The sequence below is a fragment of the Protopterus annectens genome, chromosome 17.part0, assembly GCF_019279795.1.
Source record: "Protopterus annectens isolate FY-2018-M chromosome 17.part0, PAN1.0, whole genome shotgun sequence".
Taxonomy (NCBI): Eukaryota; Metazoa; Chordata; order Ceratodontiformes; family Protopteridae; genus Protopterus; species Protopterus annectens.
The window spans coordinates 509,934,982-509,962,549 of record NC_056751.1 but is presented as its reverse complement, the minus strand read 5'-3'; the positions used below and the strand labels follow the sequence as shown (position 1 = coordinate 509,962,549).

General features: G+C 41.7%; 1 protein-coding gene across 1 annotated transcript in view; it reads left to right on the top strand.

Annotated features, from left to right (window-relative positions):
• TBC1D17 (TBC1 domain family member 17) overlaps window positions 1–27,568 on the top strand; it is a 1,580,308-nt gene that overhangs the window by 785,727 nt on the left and 767,013 nt on the right. The window contains exons 7-8 of the mRNA XM_044059599.1: window positions 13,435–13,596; window positions 18,360–18,491. Coding sequence (XP_043915534.1) covers window positions 13,435–13,596; window positions 18,360–18,491 — 294 coding nt within the window. The remainder of the gene's footprint in view (window positions 1–13,434; window positions 13,597–18,359; window positions 18,492–27,568) is intronic.

The window sequence follows — 27,568 nt, the reverse complement described above, 5'->3', positions numbered from 1 at the left end:
ATGTTTCATACTGTTTGACCACCCTGGAGGTGTGTATGTCTTTGATAAATATTGAGTCTCCACCTTCGTTTGCTTTGTAGCCCATCATTTGGGGTCTGAAAGAATGGTAAGATGAGTAACCTAGTATAGCTGGAGGTGCTCTCCGCAGCTTTCATCCGGGTTTCAGTGACTGCACAAATGTCAGCATCCTCCAGGGTGAGGATTGATTGCAATGAGTGCAATTTCATGCTAAGACTCCTAGTGTTTAGCAGCATGACCTTTACTTTTTGTTTAGAAGAACATAATTTTCTCAGTATTGTCATCCCCATTTTTCTGGTTGTTTTTGGAGTGCCACAAATGCATAAACATGTACAGAATCCCCCTTTGCGCCCCTATAGTAGATGCTAGACTATCTATTAATCATCCCTTGGCTAAATGTCTTGATGTTAACTTAAAAGCTCTTGTATCATAAGCACAGATCTGTAGGGATTCATGGGATTTCCTGAATATGATTAATAATCTTGAGTTTAGTGAAAACTGTATCTTTATGACAGTTGATGTTGAAGACCTGTGCACAATAATACCACACCAACTGGGTATTGAATAGTGTATTGAGTTTCTTATAGATAAGGACACCCCTCAGGACAGGATTAATACCTGTGAAGTAGTATTAGATTTGGTCCTCAAGAATAATTTTCTCATGTTTGAAGGAAAATATTATTTACAAACGTTTAGTCGTAGGTGACTCTATAGTCAAGGCACACTGATGTCCCACTCACCAGGCTGAACAAAGAGAAAATTACAGTGAGCTGCCTGTCTGGTGCTAGGATCCACCACATAACTCATGCACTCAAGTCACTCCACAACAAGTACAAATATGACTCTGTCATTGTCCATGTTGGTGTGAATGACTTGAGACGTACCTCCCTGGACTACATGAAATGAGACATGGAAGAGCTCTCTGATCATGTGGCCCAAGCAGGTATGACCCTAGCCCTGAGTAGCATCCTGCCTTCGCTGAGAATGATACCACAATATAATTGACTTCAACAATTGGCTAAGCTTCTGGTGTCATTCAAAGGGGATCCAGTATCTGTCTGCCTGGGACGACATGATTGACAGACCATGATGCTTTGTCAGAGATGGTCTGCACCTGTCGCCCCTGGGATTCAGGTTACTGGCTAAAGCTGTTGCCAACCCTATAGTGCCTTTTTTAGGCTAAGTTCAAAGGACAAAACTACCACCATAACAGGTACAAGTATGCAAAATCTGAAGGTAATGCTAGAAGTCTAAACCTCAAAAAGCACTCTCTTGAGGCACTCCTAAAAATGGAGACCATCGATATCTGTGCAGTAACTTAGATTTGGTTCAAGGCTCTAGAGAGTACCCCTGCAATACCAGGCTACAACTCTTACCACACTTTTCGGCCACCAAATCAGGATCAAAACACTAAAGGTGGGGGAGTGTCCATATTCACACCACCAGGTTAGTTGCCCAACACAAGGCTTCTGAAATTCTCCAGGTGCAACTAACACTAGGTAAGACCGCAATCCAAATTGTAGCTTGCTACAGATCCCCCACCATGCTCCAAGAGTCTCACTACACCTTTCTAAACACACTGGAAAATATTAAAATACAACCAAACACTCTAATACTGGGTGATTTCAACTACCCTGCCATTAACTGGGAAAATTACTCGTGTACCAACACGTTTGCCCAGCGGTTCTTGGAATTCATAAATTCCAATGCCCTGGATCAGCTAATCCATAGTCCCACCAGGGGCACCAATATCCTAGACCTGGTCATTGTCAACATGGGAAATCGATGCTCCACACCTATGGTCACCCCCTCTTTGGTCAGGTCAGACCATAAGCTTAATCACCCTTAACATCCACATCCCACCACCACCCCCCAGTAAGGAAACCTCCATAAAAAACTTCTCCAAAGCCACCTTCATGCTACTCAAGTCAGAAGCTACAAACTTCATGACACCCATGCAGATGGGAACTGAAAGTTCGACTGCTGAGTCCTTCACTAAGGCACTGTACGAGCACATCCACTCATGCATGAATCCTGCCATCCCAAATAGAACCAAGATGTTCTCCTCCAAAAAAAAGGAAGCCGATCTGGTGGTCCACTGCCATAAACAAACTTTACAACAAAAGGAAGAAATTGTTGCAGAAAAGAGGAAAACCCCAGGATGCAAAAAACTCCCTTACCAGCCTCGGTAAGAAGCTGAGATCCCTCATAAAATCCTCCAAAGCTAGTTACGAAAATAAAATTGCCAAAGATTCCAGAGACAACCACAAGGCATTCTATAACTATGTCAAGAATCTAAATGGCAATGCTCAGATCTGCTCTGAGCTACAACAGAATGGCATTAAATATACTGATCCCAAGGATATTGCCAATATCCTGGCAGATCAATTTAGTGCCAACTTCACCCCCCTCTCATCCCCTAAATGGCCCATTTCAATATCTGAAGATTGCCAAATTCCGGTAATGGCCACACAGGTAAAAAACGCACTCTCCAAAGCGAAGAATACAGCATCCATGGGACCAGATGACATCCTGGGCTGTGTACTACATGAACTCAAAATGAACTGGCACCTCATCTAAGTGTCGTGTTTAATCATACCCTCATCTCAGGCTTTGTGTCCACTGAATGTCACACAGCTACAGTTTACCCACTGCACAAGGGGGGGATCCACCTTGGATCCTGGGAACTACCGCCCCATCAGTCTGACTAGCCTGATCTGCAAGGCCATGGAACGTATTATCATGGAACTTATAAGCAAAGACATTGGCAACCTTAAAACACTGGACTCCACCCAGTTTGGGTTAGTGAAGGGCCGATCTTGTCTCCTGAACCTGATTGACTTCTTAGAATCAGTCTCCAGAGCCGGGGACGAGGGTAAGGCAGTCCATACAGCCTATCTGGACCTCCCAAGGCCTTTGGCACCATCCCCCATTCTGGAATCATAGATAAACTTACTAAGCTGGGCATTAATCACTACGTCACCTGATGGGTTGCCAACTGGCTTACTGACAGAACCCACACTGTAAAAGTAGCTGACTCCAAATCCAGCTCCAGACAAGTGGAGTACCTCAGGGTTCAGTCCTGGGACCTCTCTTATTTGGCATCTACTTCTCTGAAGTACAGGCCAACACTAATGGACTCTGGCTAACAAAGTTCGCAGATGACTGCAAACTGGGAGCCATTATTGAATCCCCAAATGATGTGGATACTCTAAAAAGGGCCTTACAGAAACAGATGCTTGGTGCCAGAGACATGGGCTCAAGCTCAATGCCAAGAAATGTATAGTTATCCCCTTTGGGAAAAAACATGTACCCATGAATTACCACATAGGTGGCAGTACATTAAACACCGATAGTATGATAAGAGACTTAGCGACACAGGTGGACAGTGGTCTCTCCTTCAGTAACCACATCGCCACAACAGTCTGGAAATCCTATGTGGCACACCTCATCACTAAGGGTTTTTCATCAAGAAAAAAGGAGGTCATTGTCCCATTGTACTCATCCCTCATTAGAGCCATTGTAGAATACAACGCCCCATTTGGTATGTACCTCTCAAGACATCTGCAACAACTGGAAAAGCCGCAGAAATACCTCACTAAAAGAATCACAGGCCTAAAGCAGATGCCCTGTGCTGACCGCCTTAAAAAACTCTAGCTATACTCTGTCGCATATTGTCTACTCCGAGGCGATCTCTGGTTAACATTACAAGGCCATGTCAAACCCAGAGCTGTTGGACATGCTACATTTAAAGGAATCCCAATCCCTCAGAGCAACATGGTCCAGGGATCTAAACCTTGTCCTCACAATAAACAAAACATGCTGGAGGGATAGATTCCTGACCCAGAGACTCCCCAGACTCTGGAATAGACTGCCCATGCATGTCAAACAGAGGGCCTCTTTGGCCTTCTTCAAAAGGAACCTTGATGATTGGATGGGAGAAAGGAAATTCACCCCGGGGATCACGTCAGTCACCCTGCTAGACAGGGGTCCATGAAAGTAAATAGTGTGGGAAGAAATGGCCAGGAAATTGTTATGGCTAGGCTTGTGTAAGCACTAGGGCCTATAACCTAGTAGTAACCTATGAAAAGCCATGAGTAGCGTTGGGGTCTGCATGCGGCGCACTTTTTGCTAACAGTCGCTATGATCCAGCGGGAAAAGAAGTTTGTTTTTAATTCAGTTTATAAAATCCTGCAAGTCTTATACCAGTTAGTTAGATGATGTATTTATTGCGTGGGATAACATTAACGAAAGAATTCCAGCATTTTTGATTACATCAACCACACTATTGAATTTTTAAAATTCACCCATAAGGTAGATGAATCCCATATTGCTTGTTTGGATATCTGTTTAACTAAGGACATTGAGTGGAGGAGGTTCACTTCAGTAATGTTTATGAAATCGACCTATTGTAATACATTTTTGCATTTTACTAGTGCTCACCCCCTATACTCAGATGCGGGAGGTGGTTAAAGGGAGTTTGTAAGAGCAGCCCAAATTGACCACCCTGTTTGATCAGTTTCTTGATGAATGTATGATTTTGATGAAAATGTTTAGTACAAGAGTGTATCCTACTAATTTCATAGACAATTTAATGCATGAAGTCATTAACAAAAAAGGGAACAAATTTTTTTGTTCCTATCTTGAATTCCAAAGGGAGCGAGTTTGGTGTGATACAGGACCCCAGTATAATTTATTACCTTATTTTGGATTGTAAAACAACTAAGTGTATATCTAACAAAATGCTTTTAAAAACATATAAAATAATGAATGTGCAATTAAGTGGATAATTGAAAATAACTGGACCATTTTAAAACAAGTTTCCCAAAAAACGGATGAAAAACCTCTTGTACTATATAGAAAAGGTAAATATGAAAAACATAGCAGAAATTTTTAATAAAAAAACTATTAGGTCTAGTAGATTGTCTAGAATGAATAAATGTGGGCACAGTTCCATTTGCAAATATATTTATCTTTGCGAACAATTTAAAATTAACTCGCATACAATGAAGGTTATGGGAAACTTTAATTATGAAATGTCTGATGTGTTTTATTTAGCCTTTGTCAATCATGCCTGGGATACTGTATTGGCAAGACAGAGTGTAAATTTTAGCACAGGCTGTATGAACATCTTTATGATATTAGGAAGAAAAAAAGAAAAACGCCCTGGCCAAACATGTGCAAGAATATCCTAGTCATGTTTTTGGAGTTATGGTTCTTGAAAAAGATGATCCCGGGTTAGAGGTGCCCCCTGGCCTTTAATGCTAGAAAAAAGGGAGCTGTATTGGCAGCTCCGTTTTAATTCTTCAAGTTGGCTAGGCTTAAATGAACACATTTCTGTTGTGTGTCTACTGAAATTAAAAGTAATGGTGAGGTAAAATTACTTCATATTTAGTTTTTACTGTCAAGAAATGTCCTCTACAAATGATGTTTAAAAGTTTTACATGGTCTTTTCCGTATGTAAATCTGGGGAGATAATTTTTACAGCTAATGTCATTGACTGTTGGAAGTAGTAGAAGATTTTTTGCAGTTTTTTGGGTGGGCTTGGTAGGCATTTGTTTCTGCTAAATGTAACAAAAAAGTTTTATTTTTTTTTTTTTTTGTGATTTTTGAATCTAAACCTTAGTTTAGATATTATGAGGTTTTGCAAGTAGGGTTTTAGGAATAGTTAATGTTAAGTTGTCAATCTCGCCTTCATTCTTGCTGGATGGGTTCGGAGCCGATCCTCTGCTCCGACTCGGCCAATACTAAAGCTCGAGAGCTAATTCCACCGGCTCGAGGCTCCCCTATATCCCACAATGCTAGGCGGTAACTACTCAGATCTCGTTTGCCACTATAGCTGACGAGGTGCTTTTCTACCGGCTCAGGCAGGTGAGTTACACTTTTACCTTATTAGGTACTTCTTAAAACCCCTTTTTTAATTTTGATACCATAACTTTTTAGTTTAATTAAAAATTTAGATAAATCGACCCCTGTTTGTCGAGTCCCTTTTTCCATTTTTCCTTATCTTGTAGGCCTTCGGCCCCTTCCCTTCCCCTAGTCCTTTACTGACTAAATTAGTTCTTTTTGTAAGGGCTTGTGTGTGTGTTTGTGGCTTTAGCCTTAATAATTTATTTTAATAGTTTTTGTAAAGAGTGTGTCTGTAGTGTGTTTGTGTGTGTCAGGCACTCCTTTTTACTATGTCAAAAGACAAGGTCTCAGGCTTCAAGAAGTGTGACTCGTGCTGTCAGAAAATGTCTCTGACAGACGGTCACACTTCTTGTGTGTATTGCCTGGGGCCTTTGCACCTGCAGGACTCTTGTGCTGTTTGTCATGGGTTTAGCCCTAGAGTCCTGCAGGAACGCAAGAATAAACTTATCTTGCGGTGCTTATTAAAGCCTGAAAGCCCCCCGACTCAGTCTGTGTCGGGGAAGCCTTCAAAAACTTCCAAACAGTCGGCTCCAGTTCCAGAGTCGACTGCTGGAAAGACTAAGTCGGCTTCGACATCGGCTCCGGCTGGAGCCGATGTTTCTAAGCCTCATACTGTTACCTCGGCTCCGGCTGGAGCCGAGGCTGATAAAACTCCGTCGGCTCCGATACCTTTATGGGAGCCTCAGTCTAGAAAGAGGTCCAGATCCCCCTCTATCGGATCCGTGCATTCGGCGCCAGGATCCCCTCTTCTTTCGGAACGAAGTCACAAAACTCATTCCTCACGGTCTTCCAGATTATCCGACCATGATTTGCAAAGGGTAGTGAGTAGACTTCTCAAGTCCGAGGCACTGGCCCAAATGCTGCATAGCCCAACTCACCAGTCAGTGGCTATTTCCGTTCCCCAATACATTCCTCCTCCGACTCCTTTGAGTTCGGAGCCAGGGCTTGTCGGAGCCATGACTGTCGGTGCGTCGGATCCTATACCTTCCATTTCGGCTCCGTCGTCTGCTCCGATCTCCTTCTTGGAGGGATCTCGGCGCCGAGCTTCCCTCGTCGGCTCCGAGGGGGCGAGTGGCATCGGACCCTTGTCCGATCCCGCTCTCCCTCTCGGGGCTTCGGCGTTGGTGAGTTCGGCTCCGACATCGGCTTCGGAGCCGTCCCTGTTGGTGCCGAGGGAGGTCCTTGTCTCTTCGGAGTGGGGGCCTCAGGCCTTGCCTGACAGGGGTGCCTTCGAGGTCATGCAGAGCGTGCTAGAACCAGGTTCTGCCCCACAATCAGCTCCTTCAGCCTCTCCATCTACAGTGCATGCGGTGATTTCTACTCACCCCCTTGTCTCAGACCGCAGAGAGCCAACTCCTCAAGTTTCCCCATTGGGAATTTCCTCCTCTTCCGAGGCCTCTCCTGACCCTGCAGGAGATCCCCCAAGGAAGAGGCAGTGCAAGAGGAAGCACATTGACTCCCCTGAGTCTATCACCTCTGACACTGACTTAGAGGAATCCGAAGGTTCCCCTCGATCCCCCTCTGAGGATGTCTCCTTTGCTGACATCCTTGAGATCCTGAAACAGAGGGGGAACTGGCCAGCCCTTAACCCTTCGGAGGATGAGTCAGTGTATCTTGAGGCGTTTAGCTCTCGCCCTTCTACCTCCTGGGTGTCCCCTCCCTTTGAACCCCTTATGGAAGTGGTGGCAAGGAAGGCTTGGACGCGGCTCCTGACTCAGTGGAACCCACCCCGAGGAGACCATCCAAATTTATTACTGCCCCCAGAGACAAAGATTTTTTATCCAAAGGTGTCCCTGTTGATGCCATGGTGGTGGCTGCGGCCACAAAGAAGGAGTTAGATGATCCTTCGGTTCCTGTCCATCCTCCTAATAAGGAATCTAGGACCATGGACAGGTACGGCAAGCGGATGTTCTCATCAGCGACCTTTTCAATGCGGTCGCTGAACTACTTATGCCACTTCACTCGTCTCCAGAGAGATTTACTCAAGGATATGGGTGAACTGATAAATGATCCAACAGCTGAGGGGTTCAAAGACACAATGAACTCCCAGTTGGCAACCCTGAATTCCATCGTTAACTCCTCCATGCGGCTGGTCTCATATGCAGCAGATGGGGCGAGTAGAGCCGCAGGCACAGGTGTTGCCTTATGACGTCACGCCTGGATGTGGCTATGCAACTTTGCGGACCCTTTCAAGGTGTCCTTCACCAATTCTCCCTTTGATGGATCATCCTTGTTTGGTCCACAGGTGAAGGATACATTGACCAGGTGCAAGGTGGAAGGTAAGACTCTCTCTGCTGTAGGAGTCCGTTTTTCTACCCTTTCTAGACCCTATCCCAAAGGTCAAAGGGGAGGAAAGATGTGGTTCCGCAAACAATCCCAGGGAGTCTCATCTGACGCACAAGGCCGATTCCCTCTAGAGGCAGTGGGGGCAATAATAATAGACGCCGCCCTAGAGGCAGAGGAGGTCCGCAAAACCAGGGTAGCAGAGAAATGTTCTCTGGCAAACCCTTTCAGCATCCCTGAGGGGCTGCCCGGCTGTCCACCTTCGGGGGCAGTCGGGGGAAGGTTATCACTGTACCCAAAAGCCTGGCTTTCCCTTACTCAAGACAAATGGGTACAGTCGATCATATCCGAGGGTTACAAAATTCCCTTTATTCACATCCCAACCCAACCCAAAAGATCCCTTCCAGATGTTCCACCCGGTCTAAGGGAACAAGCAGCATTAGAAATTTCAAAGCTGCTATCAAAAAGAGCTATCCAATCAGTCCCGGCAGACCAGCAAGGATCCGGAATCTACTCCAAATTCTTTTTGGTACCAAAGAAAACAGGGGACTGGAGACCCATACTGGATCTCGGCTACTTAAACAAGTTTGTCAGGAAAACAAAATTCCGGATGGTCACGCTACAGTCCATTCTACCCTTCTTGGGTCAGGACAATTGGATGTGCTCGATAGATCTTCAGGACGCGTACTACCACATCAAAATGAACAGACGCTCCAGGAGATATCTCTGCTTCAGGCTGGGAGCCAGTCACTACCAGTTCAGGGCCCTGCCCTTTGGTCTCACTACAGCCTCCCGTGTGTTCACCAAATGCATGGCAGTGGTCGCAGCTCACTTGAGACGTCAAGGATTCCAGGTGTTTCCATATTTGGACGACTGGCTCCTTACCGCCACCACCAGACATCAGCTTCTTCTATCCAGGGACTTCACCATCCAATCTTGCCAAGCTCTAGGCATTTCGATAAATTTCGAAAAATCTGCTTTGTCGCCTTGTCAATCTATTATCTTTATAGGCGCCATCTTAGACACACTCAATCTTTCAGCCAGACTCACAGAGCAGAGGGTGTCAGACATTCGGAACCAAGTTTTCCTTCTCTTACAATGCAACAAAGTCAAAGCCAGACTGGTTTTGAAGGTACTAGGACTCATGGCAGCAGCTATTCCCCTTCTCCCCTTAGCTCGCTTTCACATGAGGATCCTCCAATGGATGCTGTTTACTCAATGGTCCTTTCAACAGCTCCCGATGTCCCATACCATATTGATAACTCAATCATGCAAGAATCAACTGTCTTGGTGGATCACATCACCTCAACTTCTCCGAGGAAGACCCTTCACTCCCCCCCCCCCCCCAGTCGCCACGTTGACAACAGACGCCTCCCTGATCGGGTGGGGGGGGGCATTATTAGGGCAGGACAGTCCAGGACACGTGGCAACCTTTCGAGTGCCACTTGCACATAAACGTCTTAGAGATGAGAGCAGTGCTTTTAGCGCTGCAAGCCCTTCACGACTCTCTTCCCACTGGGACTATTGCAATTCAAACGGACAACATGTCCGTAGTGTGGTACATCAACAAACAAGGCGGAACCAGATCATACCCTTTATGTCGAGAGGCACTCAGACTTTGTCAATGGGCGATCTCTTCTCAGCGTTTTCTGATAGCAACGCACATTCCCGGGAAATCCAACGTTATTGCAGACAAATTGAGCAGAGCAATTCTCATGCCCCACGAGTGGTCTCTAAAGAAATCAGTTCTAGAAGAAGTATTCCTAAGATGGGGCCAGCCTTGCTGCGATCTTTTTGCTACTCCCCAAAACAGCAAGTGTCACGACTTCTTCACTCTCTTCCTGTTACCAGGCCATCCCACCAGAGACGCTGTAGTCCACGATTGGCCCCGTGGACTTCTATATGCCTTTCCCCCCTTTACACTGATATCTCAACTAATTCAGAAAGCCATCGCCTTGAGAGTGACCATGATCCTCATTGCCCCTTACTGGCCTCGACAGATATGGTTTCCCTTTCTTCATCGTTACCTTTTGGAGCAGCCTTGGCATCTGGACCCAGTACCAGATCTGATAACCCACCAATCGGGTCAGCTGCACCAATCTCTGCCTTCTCTAAACCTCACAGCGTGGTTTCTCCGATTCCAACCTTAGCCAGGCTTCCCTCGATATCTCGCTCGGTCCGAGATATCTTGATAGCCTCTCATAAATCTTCTACCCGGAAGATTTATAGTAGCAAATGGAAACGCTTTTCCCTTTGGGCAACATCAAAAAACATAGATCCCTTTACTGCACTTATCCAGTCTATTTTAGACTTTCTAGCAGAACTCTTTCATTTAGGATCTTCTGCATCAACCATTAGAGTTCAATTGGCTGCCATATCAAATTTTCATGTTGGTGTTTCAGAGTCTAGCATCATGGCTCACAAACTCTGTAACGCCATTTTACAGGGTGTATTTCTTCTCAAACCTCCAATCAAAGATCCCCCGCCTCAATGGGATTTGAACTTGGTTCTGGCATCTTTAATTCTTCCCCCCTTTGAGCCGGCGGCTTCATGTTCTCTGAAGTTGCTTTCTTGGAAGACACTTTTTCTGGTAGCTATAACTTCAGCGAGAAGGGTATCCGAACTCCATGCTCTGTGCAGTCGTCCTCCTTACTTAGTTTTTCACAAAGACAGGGTATCCCTCCATACTAATCCATCCTTTTTGCCTAAAATTTCTTCTCAAATAAACCTAAACCAAATTATTGATCTTCCCGTCTTTTTCCCTAACTATTCAAACAGGTCGGAACAAAAGCTACATTTTTTGGATGTTCATCGCCAACTTAGATAGGACCAAACAATTCAGGAAATCTGATCAATTGTTTCTGTCATATGCGGAAGGCAAATTGGGCCTTCCAGTTACTAAAGTATCCCTCTCTAGATGGCTCACCTCTACAATTACCTTCATCTATGAGATCAGACATCAAAAACTACCTTCAAGACCTAGAGCTCATTCAACTAGGGCATTAGCTACATCCGTAGCTTTTCAGGATAGGCTGCCAATAGATTCAATTTGTGCAGCAGCCACCTGGGCTTCTCCTCATACATTCATTTCACATTACAAATTGGACATGGTTTCCAGAAGCCGTGCCAGTTTTGGTTCCACTGTTCTCAAGAGTCTGTTCCGATAGGCCACCCGGGATAAGGTGCTAGGGGCCGGTCCCATCCAGCAAGAATGAAGGCGAGATTGACAACTTAACATTAAGAAGTTATGTACCTGCCATAACGTTCCATGTTAGTTGTCTTCTTCTCGCCTTCTTTCTTGCGTCCCACCCTCCTTCCCCCAAGCCTGGACAGACCGACTGGAATTCATTTTGTGTTTTTCTTCTGAAAGTTGTCATTCCCACACGTTCTTCCACCTCTTCTATCCTTACTGAGGTCTGCCTTTCTTTTACGCAGATTGTTTTGAGGTGGGTTTCCCTACTCCATTCTATTGAGACTAGGATTGCTTGGTATAGCTATCAAACGAGATCTGAGTTGTTGGGATATAGGGGAGCCTCGAGCCGGTGGAATTAGCTCTCGAGCTTTAGTATTGGCCGAGTCGGAGCCGAGGATCGGCTCCGAACCCATCCAGCAAGAAAGAAGGCGAGAAGAAGACAACTAACATGGAACGTTATGGTAGGTACATAACTTCTTATTTTGTTTTATGAATGAAGCAGATACAGTATAATGTTTGTTTACTGCATAAATGGGTTTGTTTTCTTACCATTTATTAGTTTTATGTGATGAGAATTGGTTGCTAAAAGCAATGAGGTATATTCCATCTTGCTAACCCTTTCAGAATTTTTGATTGGCTGTTGGTAACAATATAGCATTTTAATTTGCCAGTCTGTCCTGGGAGCTTGGTAGGTATTCTCCTTTTTTTAAATGTAATAAAATGTCATTTATAAATTTTTATATTGCAGTTATTGAATTTAAAATGCAGTGTAGATCTGATGCTCTAAATAGAGCCTTCAAAAAGTGTTTATTCTATGAAAGTAACAGATGCCATACAGTACCGTTTTTTACTGCTTAAAGGAGTTTGATGTTTTTACCAATTGAGTTTTATTTGGTGAGGATTGGTTGTTGAAAGCAATGGGGTATCCTGATAGACTAATCCTTTAAGGCTTGGCAGTCACATAATTTCCTTATTAGATGAAAAATGTTAAACTTTCTGAACTTGCATGTATTTTTATCTGAAAAAGTTATTAAAAATGAAAGTGCTTTATCCTAAGAGAAATTTGTTGTCTTGTTTAATATAACACGGTCAGAGACTCTGCATTTAATGTTTCTACTGTTGTGTTTTTCACTATGACTTTTCCCTTTTTATGTTTCCAGATATTGTGCTTGCATTTTGCTGTCTGCATTGTCAGAATGTTGACTGATGTTGTATCCTATTTTACCTTCCAGTCACCTTATTATTCCTTGAATTTCAACTGTTATACATGTCTTGCAAATGATTATAATTGCTCTTTGTATTTCATTGTATTATATGTGTGTTTTGAGGAGCTTTTCTCCCTAGGTCACCTCTGAAAATTGGCTTTCACAAGTTTGACTAACCTGGTAGCACAATACAGATAAATATGTATGATATTTCTTCTGCTGTCTATAGGTTGTGTGAGACTAATTCTGCAAGAAGGCAGTTTTGTATACTCACAGACTTAACATTTATCAACTGTTTTATGTGCTGGGGGGTTCTTCTCACAGCCGCTGTCCTGGATGGGGCAGCCTTTACCCCCCACTCAAATCAAATCATTTCTGAAGCCTCTGCATTTTGGAGAAAGGGGTATGATGACTTCATTGAGTCATTCACACATTCAGCCTTGGTGAAGTAGTAGTCATACAAGTGGACACATGACTCTCCTCTTCAGTATTAGTACACTGCAGTACTTTCATGTCTGTAGTAGTGCATGTCTCCCTTATTTGCTTATATTGACTAAATGGATGTCTTTTTTAAACTTGTGAAACACCGGAGGGACGTTAACTTATTTTCATATGGAGATTACACAGTTTGATGCAAACACACACTTCATACTGCATTCAGTATCCAGTTTAATACAATTTAAAAAGTCAGTTGTTTCACTATGACAGTTTTCTACTGCATATCTATGCTAAAAATATGTAAACACCACTGACATTTAAAGTTTGCATCACAACCCTTTGTTTTTCATTCGTGTGTCCTAAAGTTAACTGATGTGGATTTTACAGAGATTTTTTCAAGACCCTTACTCAGCCACATTTGGAAGCTTCTCCAAGGTTACCAACTTTTTTCGTGGGGCCCTGAAACATCCAGAAGCTACTAAGGAAAGGCCTTTGTCAGAGACTGCAGTGGGGCTAGAAGATGAACCAGGATTTGAAGTTATTACTTGTGTGAGTAAATGGTTTTATTGATTGCTGATAAAAGCACCTCACTTTCTGTCTATCCTCCATTCTTCATTTAGTTTGCAACTTGTTAAGCATTCTTATTGAGGATAGGTAGTAGTTGAATTCATAGGCTTAATAAGCAGATGCCTTTATTGATACTTAGTGATTCACTTGCATACTTGCTAAACATTTTTGCAAAAATAAACATCAGCAGTAGTAAGACTTAACATATTTGTGAACATTTTCAGATTCTCTTTCTCATGTAACCTTTTTTAAACATGTTTATTAAATTATCACTGAAGACCTAGGCAAATATACATTAACAGAATAGAAAGCAAACCATTTTAACATTTTTCCATTTAAATATAACATACATCACATATTTTTCTTTGGTGTTATCAGGCCAACATTACAAAAAATTGCCAAAATCATGCCTTCCCTTAAACCTCACTCCCCCTCCTCCTTAACATTATTATGCATATGTAGTTCCCACAATTTCCATTTACTTCTATGCAATTTGCTCCTTCCGTTTTCTAAAGGTCCCTGTTACAGTATTTTTAATCTCTTTTATAATATGAAATACCTCAAATGTAACTGGTGTAGACTTTGATTTCCATTTCTAGTAATTGCTTTTTTTTTTGGCAGCCAACATAATTAAGCTTAATAAGGCCGTACTATATCTAGTCAATGTACATCTTATATCCCAGCTCAAAAAAATGTCTGTCTACTTAAAGCCATTTGCTCACCCAGTATTTCTAGTAGAGTACTCAGTAGGGAATTTTTTAAATCTGCCAACTTATTACAATCCCAAAACATGTTCCCAGTTTATAATTCATAGGTCTCAACTAGGTTAGCTACCCTCATGGACTATTTTGCGCCTAGCCAATTTCCCTCAAAGGTGAGAATCAAACCCGTACCTTTTTCTTTTCCATCACACCTCCAACATTTGCTGTCTACCTGAAGAACATTTCTTTGAAGTTTGCTTGGGGTATAAAAATACCTATGCAAACACTTCAAAGCAAGGACTCTAAACCTTCTAGACTTGGTTGCATACCTGGGAACCATACATATGACTTCCCATTTTTTTCTTGTAAATTGCTTTTCTGGGCTCTCTTCCCAATCTTTGCTAACCTCCTCTGATGATTCTTACAGTTGTCATGCAATATTTTATATGCCCTGCTAATTATCCCTTTTTTAACAGCTGCTTCTTTTCTAAATTCAACTAAAACTTCTACCAGAGCAGGTCTTTCACTTAAAATTCCCCTATCCCTGTCTCTTTGCTTGTAGAAAATCTGCTACAAGCCTGCAAGCCAACAATCCAAATGTCTTGATCTCATCACACTGTATTAACTTTCCTGCTTGTGTTATTTGCTCCTAATATCTTGGCTCCTTTGGCAGGTTTCTTCAGTAAACTCCAGCCCCTCTTGCCTATTTTCTGTACCCCTACTTGCAGTCATCCTTATTGGCAAAATCTCCTTTCTCCAGTCTTGTATTCCCTTAGTTCGTAGAATACTTTATGCTACTTTATGAATGTTATAAACTGTATGATTGTTATTCTCCGTAAGGATCTGTATCCAAAATCCCACTCTTTCTTTGTTTCTTGAACTCATCCTTGCTTCATTATCATCCCTTTCCACTTTGAATTATAACCTTCTGCTTCTGTTATGTATGTGAGCCTAAACTGTGTAGCTGTAAAATATTTTTCATTTAACCCTTGTGACGCATATAAGCATTTCTGAAGGATCAGTCTTGTGACTCCTTTAGGGACTCGAATATTGTTTGTTCATATTTTCATTAATAATTATAAACCATGCTTCTTGCAAGCTGTTGAAAGATATCTCATAGCTTACATGATGAGAAACTTAGATGTATTGATATACTACGTCTTTCTAGTGTAGCTGGAGAGAGATTAAATGATGTTCATATGCAGAGGACTTCTTAATCTCATACAAAAGCTCACATCTCAGTGAACAAAATGCTTCTGACAGAATGTGTAATTTGAGTGGTTATTTCACTTACAAAAATTGCAAAAAAAATTTACTGGTTTATTGTGATTTATAAAATGCAATTTTAGACCTGGAATGTTATGAATATTACCAATGCAAAAATGAGGTTGTGGTGCACAGTTTGCCATTTACACTTCTTTAGGTTCATAGGCAGATATTAGACAATCATTTAGGAGACTGCATTCAGCCAAGTCCAGATAATCCAGTATCAGGATTTGAACCTACCTCAAGGAGGAACACACACCACAAGCTTGGTCTTGAATGTAGGTAGGGTACAATTTTGCTTAGTATACAGGGGTAGTTGATTCCATAGTAGAGAATACTTTGGGATAAGACTTTGTTGTGCTAGTGTGTCCTGTTGATTTGTTGAGAGATTATGGTCCTTTGTATGCGTACATTTGAAGTACCATTAGTTATATAAAAGATGTAGTAGGTTTAGGAGGATGGGGGTGTTTTATGGCTCAAAAGGGTGAAACAGACTTACTTTCAGTGTAAGCCTGCTTTAATAGATGGGCCTTACACCACAGTAAATTATTTACATCAAGAGTAAGTCTTTTGGAATCTGGACCAAAGAGTGTGTGACCAGTCAGTCCAAGTCAGTAAGATTTGAGGCCCGTGAATTTTTTGGTTAGGAACCTCTTCGGTCTCTCCAGTTGAGCAATATGTTTCAGTAGATACATACGAAAGGAGGAATTATGTTAGGTAATGGAGTAGATAAACAAGAAGTACAATGGTAATTCTGGATGGGATATCCTTAATTATTTCAGCCATTAGCCAGATAAAAGTATTTTCTGTTGCTGTGGAGCGTTGAAGATCAAAGGATAGGAAATCATGCACAAAGGTGTCTAGAACTCTAATGACCATGCCATTTTATGGTTTGTCTCATTTGTGTGGTATGTGGAGGAATTGTTTTACCAAAGAATAATTTACTGCTTTTGCATTTATTTTGAAGCAGTTGTCTTTGGTACCAGTTGTTTGCGTAGTCCATCCCTTCCTAGAATAACTGGGTGTTAGCTTGTAAGTAAGAAAAATAAATACTAGACAGAAGAGGAATCAGTGCTGAGCCTTGACATACCCTACTTTTGTGACATTTTAATTTCCAAGGTAACACCTGCCTTTCTAATGATGTGTTATGTCCATTTGATTTGCACCCCACCTCATTGCATATGGGTGAATGTATAGGTACAGCAGTTTAAGTGATGCCTATATGAAGGATAATTTGAATGTCTTGGCTCAGTCCAAGTATGCCTTGTGTACCACATATCCACCATCAACTGCTTCAGCTACCCTTTCAAAGAAGCATACAAGATTAAGAAGCTATAATCTACCTTTCACCAAGCCAGTTAATGTGGGATCTAATATTTAGAAGTTATCTTTGTCTAGATTTATGAGGTCATTAGTCTTACCAGATTGGAAGAAACTGTTAAGACTAATGAGTCTTTAAATTCCAGTATCAGTGGTTGAACCTCCGTATGTAGAGGTGTCATGATGACTGCTTTCCAGCCTTCAGGGATGTAATCTGTTGCAAGACTCGTATTAAAATGTTTTAATAGAGATTCTGATAGACCATACATGACACCGATTGCTTCCTGGTATATTATTAGGGCCCATACTTACACTGCTTAGGAATATTGTGCTGAAAAGTGCACAATCCGTGCTTAATAGCAATAGTTTGTCTGAAACAGGATATTTTAACATTATGGCAAGTGATTACTTAAAAGCTTTAATTTTGAATTTTAGTCACTTCCCTTCATTTAGCTATGAGCCGATTATTTTTCAAATATGACAAGTACTGTAGCAAACAGCAAGTACAGTGTTTAGACTAGAGCAGAATTGTTCATTATATGGTGTTGTAAGAGGTATTTGGAAAAAAATAACTCATTGTCTTCCTTTCTTACAGTAAATTAGTGTTCTGTTTTGAATATTGCTGTGTCAGTAGTATCTGTTTTGAAATTAACTTGTATTTTATAAATGATGTGAAGATGTTTACAACTTACAGCTGTAAGTCACATAAATGCATATCTTGAGCAATGTTTAGTCATACTCATTAGAAAGAAGGATATTCTAGACAGCTGCTGTGTGGTGGTATGCCAGAGTGTTATATGGAACTGGTAAACATGTGCCATTTTTATTTCTTTAGCCAGTCTCCATTGATTCTGTTGTTCCAGACAACCCTACCCAGCTCATTTCTTTACAGCCTGTCTCTCATGCTGTTTTTGTCATAGCCCATTGTTGGGTAAGGACATTTTCTCCAGGGCAGAATTAACCTTGTAGAAAAATATTGTCAGCAACTAAGGAGGAAGGCATGGCAGAGTAAGTGCAAGGTGGGAGACTGCTGCTCATCACATGTCAGTACATCTTTATTTGGACTTACCCCAAAAGATGTCCTTCCTGGTATCTGTGCTTGCAGTGTACCAGCATGCACACTTTCATGTGTAAGAATCTGCTTTTAGTTATCTAGTATTTACAGGATGACACATCACTGCCAGCTTCTGGTAGTAGGCAATCCATTAGAGTATGTTTACAAACCCTCTCCCGAGGAAAGACAGCTGGCACCATGGGGCATCCATTCCTCCTCAGCTGATCTTTTTGCTTCACAGACAAACAGCAGAACTCAGGTTGCTGTTGTCACATTTCGCCTTTTTTTTTCTTTTTTTTTTGCTACAGCAGGTAACATATTTGACTTGTACTTTTGTTAAATGTGTAGTATGTTCTCTTTCATTTTGCATTTATGCATGACCATTTTTCTTGCATCACCCACAGCAAGCAGACATTGGACAGAGGCCAACTGTACAACGAGATGAAGCTGTAACAGAGCAAGTGTGGCAAGAACACTTTGATCCTGAAGGGAGAGTCAAAAATGTAGAAGATCTAAAGGCAAAAATCTTTCAAGGGGTAAGTACTTAACTAGAGTTCTGATGTCTCTTCCATCCATTCCTCAATGAATGGGTCTTCAGCGTCAACCTCAGATCTGAATTTGGCCACCCTGTAGACTTTGGATCCAATGTTTAGGCTCCTCCTGTTACCCATAATCTCCATCTATCCCCAGTAGTATTTTGGGTCTCATTTTCCCCTCTTTAGACTAGATGTGGTCCCCTTTCCTCAGGCTCACCTCAGCTAAGTGATTTAACGTTTTATATATTTAGACAGTTTTGCTATCTAGCTTTTGTCTCTTTATTACGTATTTTGCTGTAGCCCTCTTACCTGCTTAAAAAGAAAAAGAAAAAAAATAATGTGCTTGTATTTCCTTTGAGCCATTGGCACTCTTTTCTGTCTAATGCTGGTGTATAGTTGTGGAGATTTTTTTTTTCCTTTTCAGTTTTTAGAGCAGTTTTTCAATATTGTTGTGCACATTTCTGATGTTCATCACATTGACCACTGCTGCAGTAGCCTTAGCTATCTGGTTATATCCTGCCAAGGTTAAAGCAGACCGCTAGCTTCCAAAGCTTCAGGACACCATCCACATGCCTAAACTGTCAGGCAGCTTGAGCTGAACTGACTAAAAAACAATTTTAGGCATGAAGCTTTTCAGAGCTTAATTGTGAGGTGGAGTTCAGGGATGAGTTAAGACAGGCACGGGTGGCAGTGAAGAGTTACCAAATAGCTGGGTTAACTACAGCAGAGCTAGTAAGGGAGACTGCTAGAAAGGTGTTTGGTATGACATCTGGACAGAGGAAGGACAACAAGGAGACATGGTGGTGGAATGAAGTACAGGAGAGTATACAGAGAAAGTGGTTGGCAAAAAAGTGGGATTGTCAGAGATGAAGAAAGTAGACAGGAGTATAAGGAGATGAGGTGCATGGCAAAGAGAGAGGTGGCAAAGGCTAAGGATAAAGCATATGAAGAGTTGTATGAAAGGGTGGACACTAAGGAGGGAGAAAAGGACCTGTACCGATTGGCTAGACAGAGGGATCGAGCTAGGAAAAGTGTGCAGCAGGTAAAGGTGATAAAGGATAATGAGGGAAACATACTCTCAAGCGAGGAGAGTGTGTTGAGGAGATGGAAAGAGTACTTCAAGGGGTTGATGAATGAAGAGAATGAGAGGGAGAGAAGGTTGGATGATGTGGGGATAGTAAATCATGAAGTACAATGGATTAGCAAGGAGGAAGTAAGGATAGCTATGAAGAGGATGAAGAATGGAAAGGCTGTTGGTCCAGATGACATACCTGTGGAAGCATGGAAGTGTTTAGGTAAAATGGCAGTGGAGTTTTTAACCGGATTGTTTAATGAAATCTTGGAAAGTGAGAGGATGCCTGAGGAATGGAGAAAGTGTTTTGGTACCGATTTTTAAGAATAAGGGTGATGTGCAGAGCTGTAGTAACTACAGAGGGATTAAATTGATCAGTCACAGCATGAAGTTATGGGAAAGAGTAGTGGAAGCTAGGTAAAGAGGGGACGTGATGAATAGTGATCAGCAGTGTGATTTCATGCCAGGAAAGAGCACTACAGATGCGATGTTTGCTCTGAAAGTGTTGATGGAGAAGTACAGAGAAGGTCAGAAGGAGTTGCATTGTGTTTTTGTAGACTTGGAGAAAACATATGACAGGGTGCCTGGAAAGGAGTTGTGGTATTGTATGAGGAAGTCGGGAGTGTCAGAGAAGTATGTAAGAGTGGTACATGATATGTATGAGGGTAGTGTGACAGCGGTGAGAGTGACGGATGCATTTAAGGTGGAGGGTGGGTTACAAGAAGGATCAGCTCTGAGCCCTTTTTTATTTGCAATGGTGATGGACAGGTTGACAGACAGGAGTACCTGTGGACTATGATGATTGCAGATGACATTGTGATCTGTAGTGAGAGTAGGGAACAGGTGGAGACCCTGGAGAGATGGAGATATGCTCTAGAGAGAAGAGGAATGAAGGTCAGAAGGACTAAGACAGAATATATATGTGTGAATGAGAGGGAGGATAGAGAAATGGTGAGGATGCAAGGAGTAGAGGTGGTGAAGGTGGATGAGTTTAAATACTTGGGTTCAATAGTTCAGAGTAACGGTGAGTGTGGAAGAGAGGTGAAGAAGAGAGTACAGGCAGGATGGAGTGGGTGGAGAAGAGTGTCAGGAGTGATTTGTGACAGACTAGTACCAGTAAGAGTGAAAGGGAAGGTCTACAAGAGGGTAGTGAGACCAGCTATGTTGTATGGGTTGGAGACAGTGGCATTGACAAAAAGGCAGGAGTTTGAGCTTGATGTGGCAGAGTTAAAGATGCTAAGATTTGCACTGGGTGTGACTAGGGTGGACAGGATTAGGAATATGTATATTAGAGGTTCAGCCTAGGTTGGAAGGTTTGGAGACGAAGCCAGTGAGGCAAGATTACATTGGTTTGGACATGTGCTGAGGAGGGATGCTGAGTATATTGGGAAAAAAAATGCTAAGGATGAAGCTACCAGGTAACAGGAAAAGAGGAAGGCCTAAGATAAGGTTTATGGATGTGGTGAGAGAGGACATGCAGGTGGTTGGTGTGACAGAGCAAGATGCAGAGGACAGGAATAAATGGAAACAGATGATCCGCTGTGGCGACCCCTAACGGGAACAGCCAAAAGAAGATGATGACTGGCGCCAAAATCTATGTTGCTCTGAGGCTTTCAAGGATCGACAGTCGATTTGTGCTTTCCTTTGCTGGGCAGATAAGTTCCCTTTGGGGGGAGAAAAAAAACAAAACTTCCATTTGAGTAGTAGTACCAGTCCGGTGCTTGATTGACCAGATTGTCAGAGTTCCTGAGGTAAAAATGCCTCAGTGGAAAATTAAAGAGAAAAACTGATAAAGCTTGGTCAACCCCAGGATAACACTGCAGTATGATTTAAAAATGTAGTAGCTGTGTCCCTCGTATATTGACTTCTGAGACCGTTGTTTTGTTAAAATTAACAGAAAAAACTATTCAATTACCAGTTTGATACCTTCTGTACATCTTTCTGTAAAAATGTTCTTAATCTCAGTGATCTTTATTTACTTTCCTCTTCGAGAAATTTACTTTAAAGCTAGGAGTGTTGTGTTTTAATGGACTGTAAGATACTTTTAAATGGAGTTCTTGTTTGTCAGTTTAAAAGTGGTGTAAAGTAACAAACATTTTTTGTGAAGAAATTTTTATTTTTAGTTTTTTGGGACTGGCATAGTGTTTTAAAGTGTTTTTTATTATGTTTTTCTGTCAAAAGAGTAACTTTTGTTGACTGGTAGTGTTTACTGCAGTGGCTGCTTGTCTTCCTAGGAAAGAGGCGCCATTTTTGGTTTGACTTGGAACAAACTACTGATCCCATGGTTGGTCCTTCTTCCAGCCACAAAAAGAAAAAAAATAAGCAAACAGCCTTTACAGTACATCAATATGCCGCAGCTGCAGGTGGGTGATTTTGCTGTGGTCATCTGTTGTGGTTTAGTGCCTACAGCCATGAAGGACTGGGAGTTAGCCACGTCCACTGTGGCTGTTGGGGTGCCCTCAGTGGGCAATATTGAGCTACTCTTTTTGGTCTTGGGAGAGGGAACAGGGAATGTTTTTTTGTCGGTGTGCTGTGCTCATCCCTGGTGAAGCTGCTGCTACCTTTATTAACTTAGTTGGCTTCATTTTTCCTGTCAAAAAGAAACTTAAAACCAAGCATGTATCTATCCTTCCTTAATTTTCTTTGGGTAGTAGTAGTTTACTGGGTCTTGCTCGGGGTTTGCTTCAGGCCGTTTATCTTTCTTGTGAAGTATTTTCTGGTAAAAGAAAGAAGGATTCCTCTTTTTCTGAAGAAATTCAAGATTCTGAATATGAACAGGAAGATGCATGGATGGGTTCAGTGTTTTTTTTTTTCCTGCATATTTCTAATTCAGACTCGGACAAAAGCTCAGTTTCTGATTCTCCCTGTGGAGGTTTTTCTTTTTCCGAGTCCATTGCTAGAATGTGCCAGTGTTTTCAGTGGGAGAATGCTGACGTTTTTCAGTCCATTAGAAAATACTATGAGTTGTTACAGAAGCATTTTCAAGAACCTACACTAATTCCTTCTGTTCTCCTAAAAAGGCAGATAGGATGTATAAAGTTCCCTAGTCCTGTAAATTTTTAATACACTGTTCACAAACCTGACCCAGCAGCTTTAGTTGAACCCTCTATTGCTAAGCAGTTAATTCCATTCCTACCCTTTCTGATAAGGAAGGAAAATGTATATATACTTATGCACTTTGATTTGAATTGTCAGGCTCAAATGTTTGCTTGTTCTCATAAATTATAAATGTATGATGAATGTTTTATCTGCAGTTTTTTTCTTGTGATGAAAAATCTGCTTTAAATAACGTAGTTTCTTTTACTGCACAGGTTACTACTCATTGTTTACAGTGTGTGTATGACTCTCTTGCTGCTACTTCTAGGGCGGGGCCAGTGGTACTGTTCTGATGAGGTTTGCATGGCTGCAGTTTCAGCACCTCCCAGATCATAAAAATGAGATTTTAAATTCTCCTTTGTATAGAGATATTAATGTCTGGCTCCTCTGCTACAGTGGTGATCAGAAAGTGTTATGATAGGGGCAAGCCGATCCAGGGAATCTCTTAAGATTTTTCAGACCTCCTTTTCCAGATTTCCCAAGTGACCTTCTGTTTCATCTAATTTTGGCAAAAAAACAGAATAAAGAGTCTCAACAAAATACAGGTAGAAGAGACATTTAAGAAGAAATGGTAAGGGGGTTCCAAAAAGAAGTCTCAAACCTCCCAAAACCAAGGACAGTCCAACACGTCTGAATGACTTGTTCAAGAGACCTTGTAAACCCTTCCTACTGTGACCTCTTTTTTCTTCCAGAAAGTCTGAATCTGCATTTTTCTCTTTGGTAACAAATTGTTTTAGACAAATGGGTTATGAAAGTCATCCATCAAGATTACAGATGGCTGTGGAGGAAATTCCTCCTTTCTTTGATGTCATTCCTCATCCTCCAGATCAGACCTTATGTTTTAACAGGTTCTTCATCACATGCTGTCCCAGGGAATGACCGAACTGGTCCCTTCTTTCTAGGTGGGGAAGGGTTTGTATGCAGGGATGCTCCCAAGTGCCAAAGAAAGAAAATGGTCAGAGACCAGTTCTGGATCTTTCTTTCCTAAACCTGTTTGTGATCGTGCCCAAATTCAAAATAGTGTCACTACACAGCCTGTTACCTCGTCTTCAGCTTTTAAGTTTCCTGACAACACTAAACTTAAAAGATGCTCATCACATACCTTTTCATTTACACTTCAGACATTTCTTAAGGTTTTATGTGTCTGGATCGTATTATCAGTTCACTGCCTTATCCTTTGGACTATCCACTGCACCAAGACTGTTCACAAAGTGCCTGGCTCCAGTTAACAGGTTAAAAGGTATCCACATTTTTCCATGTTTCGATGACTTGCTCATCTTTGCAGAGTCTTTTTTTCAAAGTGTCAGTAATCTCTTTCTGTCTCTGTCTTGGATGAGAGTACTCTTACACAAGCTTTGATAACAACACAACATTCAAAAGTCTTTCCTGACTCCCCACAAGATTGGCATGGGATGTCATCTAGACAATTTTTTTTCTTCCACAGGAAAATAGATCTTTATCTAAATCTATTTCTAAAGTTTTCCAATCAGACTTTGGTCAATGTGAGGAAATACCTGAAGATTTTGGGTCACATGGCATCTATGATTCTTGTGATAGCCATGGTAGGTGTCACATGAGAAAGCCACAGTGACATCTGAAATCTCTTTCATCCCAACATCAACACACATTATCTTTTCAAATCCCAATGCTGAAGCTTGTCAGAGGAGAAATCTGTTGATGAAGACACCAGATGTCCTTAAATCCAGGTCTCCCCTTCTTCCTCCCTGCTCCAAAGCAGTCAGTGACCACAAACTCTTCGGACTTTGCTTGACAAGCAGATTCAGGAGGGATAAAAGTGCAGGGAGTATGGGGTACCAAGGACAGATGCATGCACATAAATATCAAGGAGATGCTTGCCCTGGTCAGTAGACTCAACTCTCTGAACCATCTTTGGTCCCTGGGACCTTATCAAGTGGGTACATAAAATACCACAGTCATTTGGTACATCAGCAGGCAAGGGGGAAGCAGGTTGTTACTGCCTTGCGGACTAGCCATGTTAGCTTGAGATATAGCTTCACAGCACATTCTCACTTTACAGGCATCTTACATTCTGTTAGAGCAAAATTGTGTGGCAGACAAGATGGGCAGTATCAAAACCCTCAAAAATGGAAACTAGATTGGGGGGGGGGGGCTCCAAGATGTCATCCATCTATGAGGAGTTCCTCAAGTAGACCTCTTTACCTTCTCTCTGAATAATCAACTGGCAAGAACCCTGTTCCAGTGTTCCTATATGCTTTTCCACCCCTTCCACTAATAATCCAGGGTGCTTCTGAAGATTCAGAAGAAATTCCCCAAGATTATTGTGGTAATTCCCTTCTGGATCAGGCAACTATTCTCCCTTCTTTTGGAAATAGCCAGGGGCAATTACCACAATCTTCCCCTCATACTGCATCTACTCACACAAGACCAGGGGTGTTTGATGCACCCCAAAATCAGTACAATTCAATATACTGCCTAGATTATAGCACCTTAGTTCTTTTTATGCACCTGTTTACTGAGGACATGCATTAGGTATTAATGGAGGAAAGAAAGTCTGCTACTGGAAAATAATGTATTAGCAAATGGAAAATATTTACTGGTTGGTGTCAACAACATAATCAGCACCCATTCAGGGGTAGTTGTCCTGTGGTTCCTACAATATTTGTGTGAGTTACTGTCCTGTGGCCTTTTTTTATTCTTCTGTCAAGGTTCATTTATCAACCATTTCAGCATGTGTTCCCACAGATCCTATTCTTTCAGTGTAGTGTTATGTCAGAATGTTCTTGAAATGGGTCTTGCATAAGAGGCCTCCAAGAACACCATTGGTCCCCCCTTGGGATCTTTATTTTTGTGTTAACAAAAGCTAACACTTGCATCATTTGTACTAGCTAATCAGACTGACTTGAGGTTCTTAACATGGTAAACAGTTGTATTCATACCTCTCAACTTTCCAGATTGTCATGGAATGTCCAGATTTTTACCTCAAAATTTCTGTCTGTTCCTCATTCATTTTTGGTTTTCTGGCAAATTACTGGGATGATCTGAGAAATGAAATTAGTAAATAATGTTATACATTTCAGTTTCAGGCTTCATATCTTTTAGAAAATATATTTTAATAAATACCCTGTCTTTCTGGCAACTTTCAAAGTTTATAAGAGCAGTATTTAAAATATGTCCCTATTTTTGGGTCTTTGTAACCCATCATGTCGGGCTTTGTCCAAATTTCTTGGGCTAAAAGTTATGGTTTTCTTGATTTGCTCTGACCCCTGTAAGAAGGGTTATTGGATTTGCAACTCTTAAGTTAAGTCACCCCTATCTCATTTTCTTTCTTTGAGAACTAATCCTTTTATTTTATTTAACATTTGATCCAATGTTGTCAATTTTCATTTTATCCTTGATAAATGGGTCTGGTTCAGAGTATCTGAACTGACTGTGCCATTACTACAGTTCATGTTGGCCAAAAACGTTCAGGATTTACCCTTAACCAGAATGCTCCTGTCCCAGTTATCTCAAATCTCGTTTGCCACTTTTCCTGATAGACGCGTTCGCCATTGCTCTCATAGTTAAGTAAACTTTAAAATATAGTTTTTCTGTTTTCACTTTTCCTTGTAATTCTGTTTTGCTAATTGCTTTACTTTTAAACCCTATCCGCTGTTATTTCTATCTAGTTTGAACATCTCCTCTCCCTTTTCTTTCCTTCTCTACACACTGGTGTAATCTAGTCTATCATTGTTGATAGACATTCCCTTCCTAATTGTCTTTCTGTAAAAAAAAAAAAAAAGCTGTACTGTTTATTGTTTTTGGTATTGGGTGTTTCTGTTGCAAGGTTCTTCTGTGCGAGTGTGTGTACGGGTGTCTTAGCTAACTGCCTTTTTTTGCCATTGCTGAAAACTTGTATTTGTTCGTCTCCATGGCTGATAAACCAAAGGTCCCTTCTGGTTTTGAACGATGCCAGAAATGAAGACACAAAATACCTGTGCCAGACAATAACCTGTTATGTGTCTATTACCTGGGGCCTTGTTCATCTTCAAGAAGATTGTTCCATATGCCATGGTTTCAATCACGGGGCTCTTGTGGGAAGGAAAAGCAAACTGATTTTGAAAGGTATGACACCCTCAACCTTCAGCAAAGTTATATCTGTCTCAGACAAAACAAGGAGCAAGACTGATGCGTCTTCCCCTTCTTCTCCATCTTCATCCACTAAAATTTTGACAAGTCTAAGAAAAGAAGCCTGTCAGTGCCTTCTACAATGTCAGCAGCAGCTTTGAAAAGATCATAATCTTTGATTCCGTTAGTATCCTTGGAACCTACTGCCTCCACAACTAAATCTTTGGCCCCCAAGGCTCCTATGGAATTGAGTGTATCTGTGCAGTCTAAATCCTTGACACTGAAATTCTCTGCAGATGTCTACCTCATTGCCAACTACTACGGCACCGAGTTTACAATCAGAGGAACCAAGCATTCCAACTCTTCCGAGAATTTTATATCCTCCCTTGATTGATCCCTTTCCTAGAAGACTACCTTCGCTTTTCTTGGAAAGACCAAAATCACCATCCAGCCTGTCTTTTCATTCCACCAAAAATTTAACTGAAGATAACATGTTGAGGCTGGTGAATAAGATACTCTGGGCAAGAGGATTGTCCAGTATCTCCTCAATTCCAGCCCCATCGTGTGTTGGAGCTGAACCTTCCTTCACCCCTCCAGTTTTTCCTCCTCCGACTTCAGCTGAAGTATTGGAGTCTTCGGCTCTGAGCCTCCTGGTGCCGACTGCATCATCTGTGGATTTATCCATATATTTGGAGCAGGTTCTCGCTCTGAGGTCTACAGTCCAATCGGATCCAGAGACCTCTCAGGGGTTGAGTGTGTACTGTCACCTCTGAGGGGCAGTAGCCGACTCCTCTTTTTTTATTTGTCAAGTCTTCTCTGCACC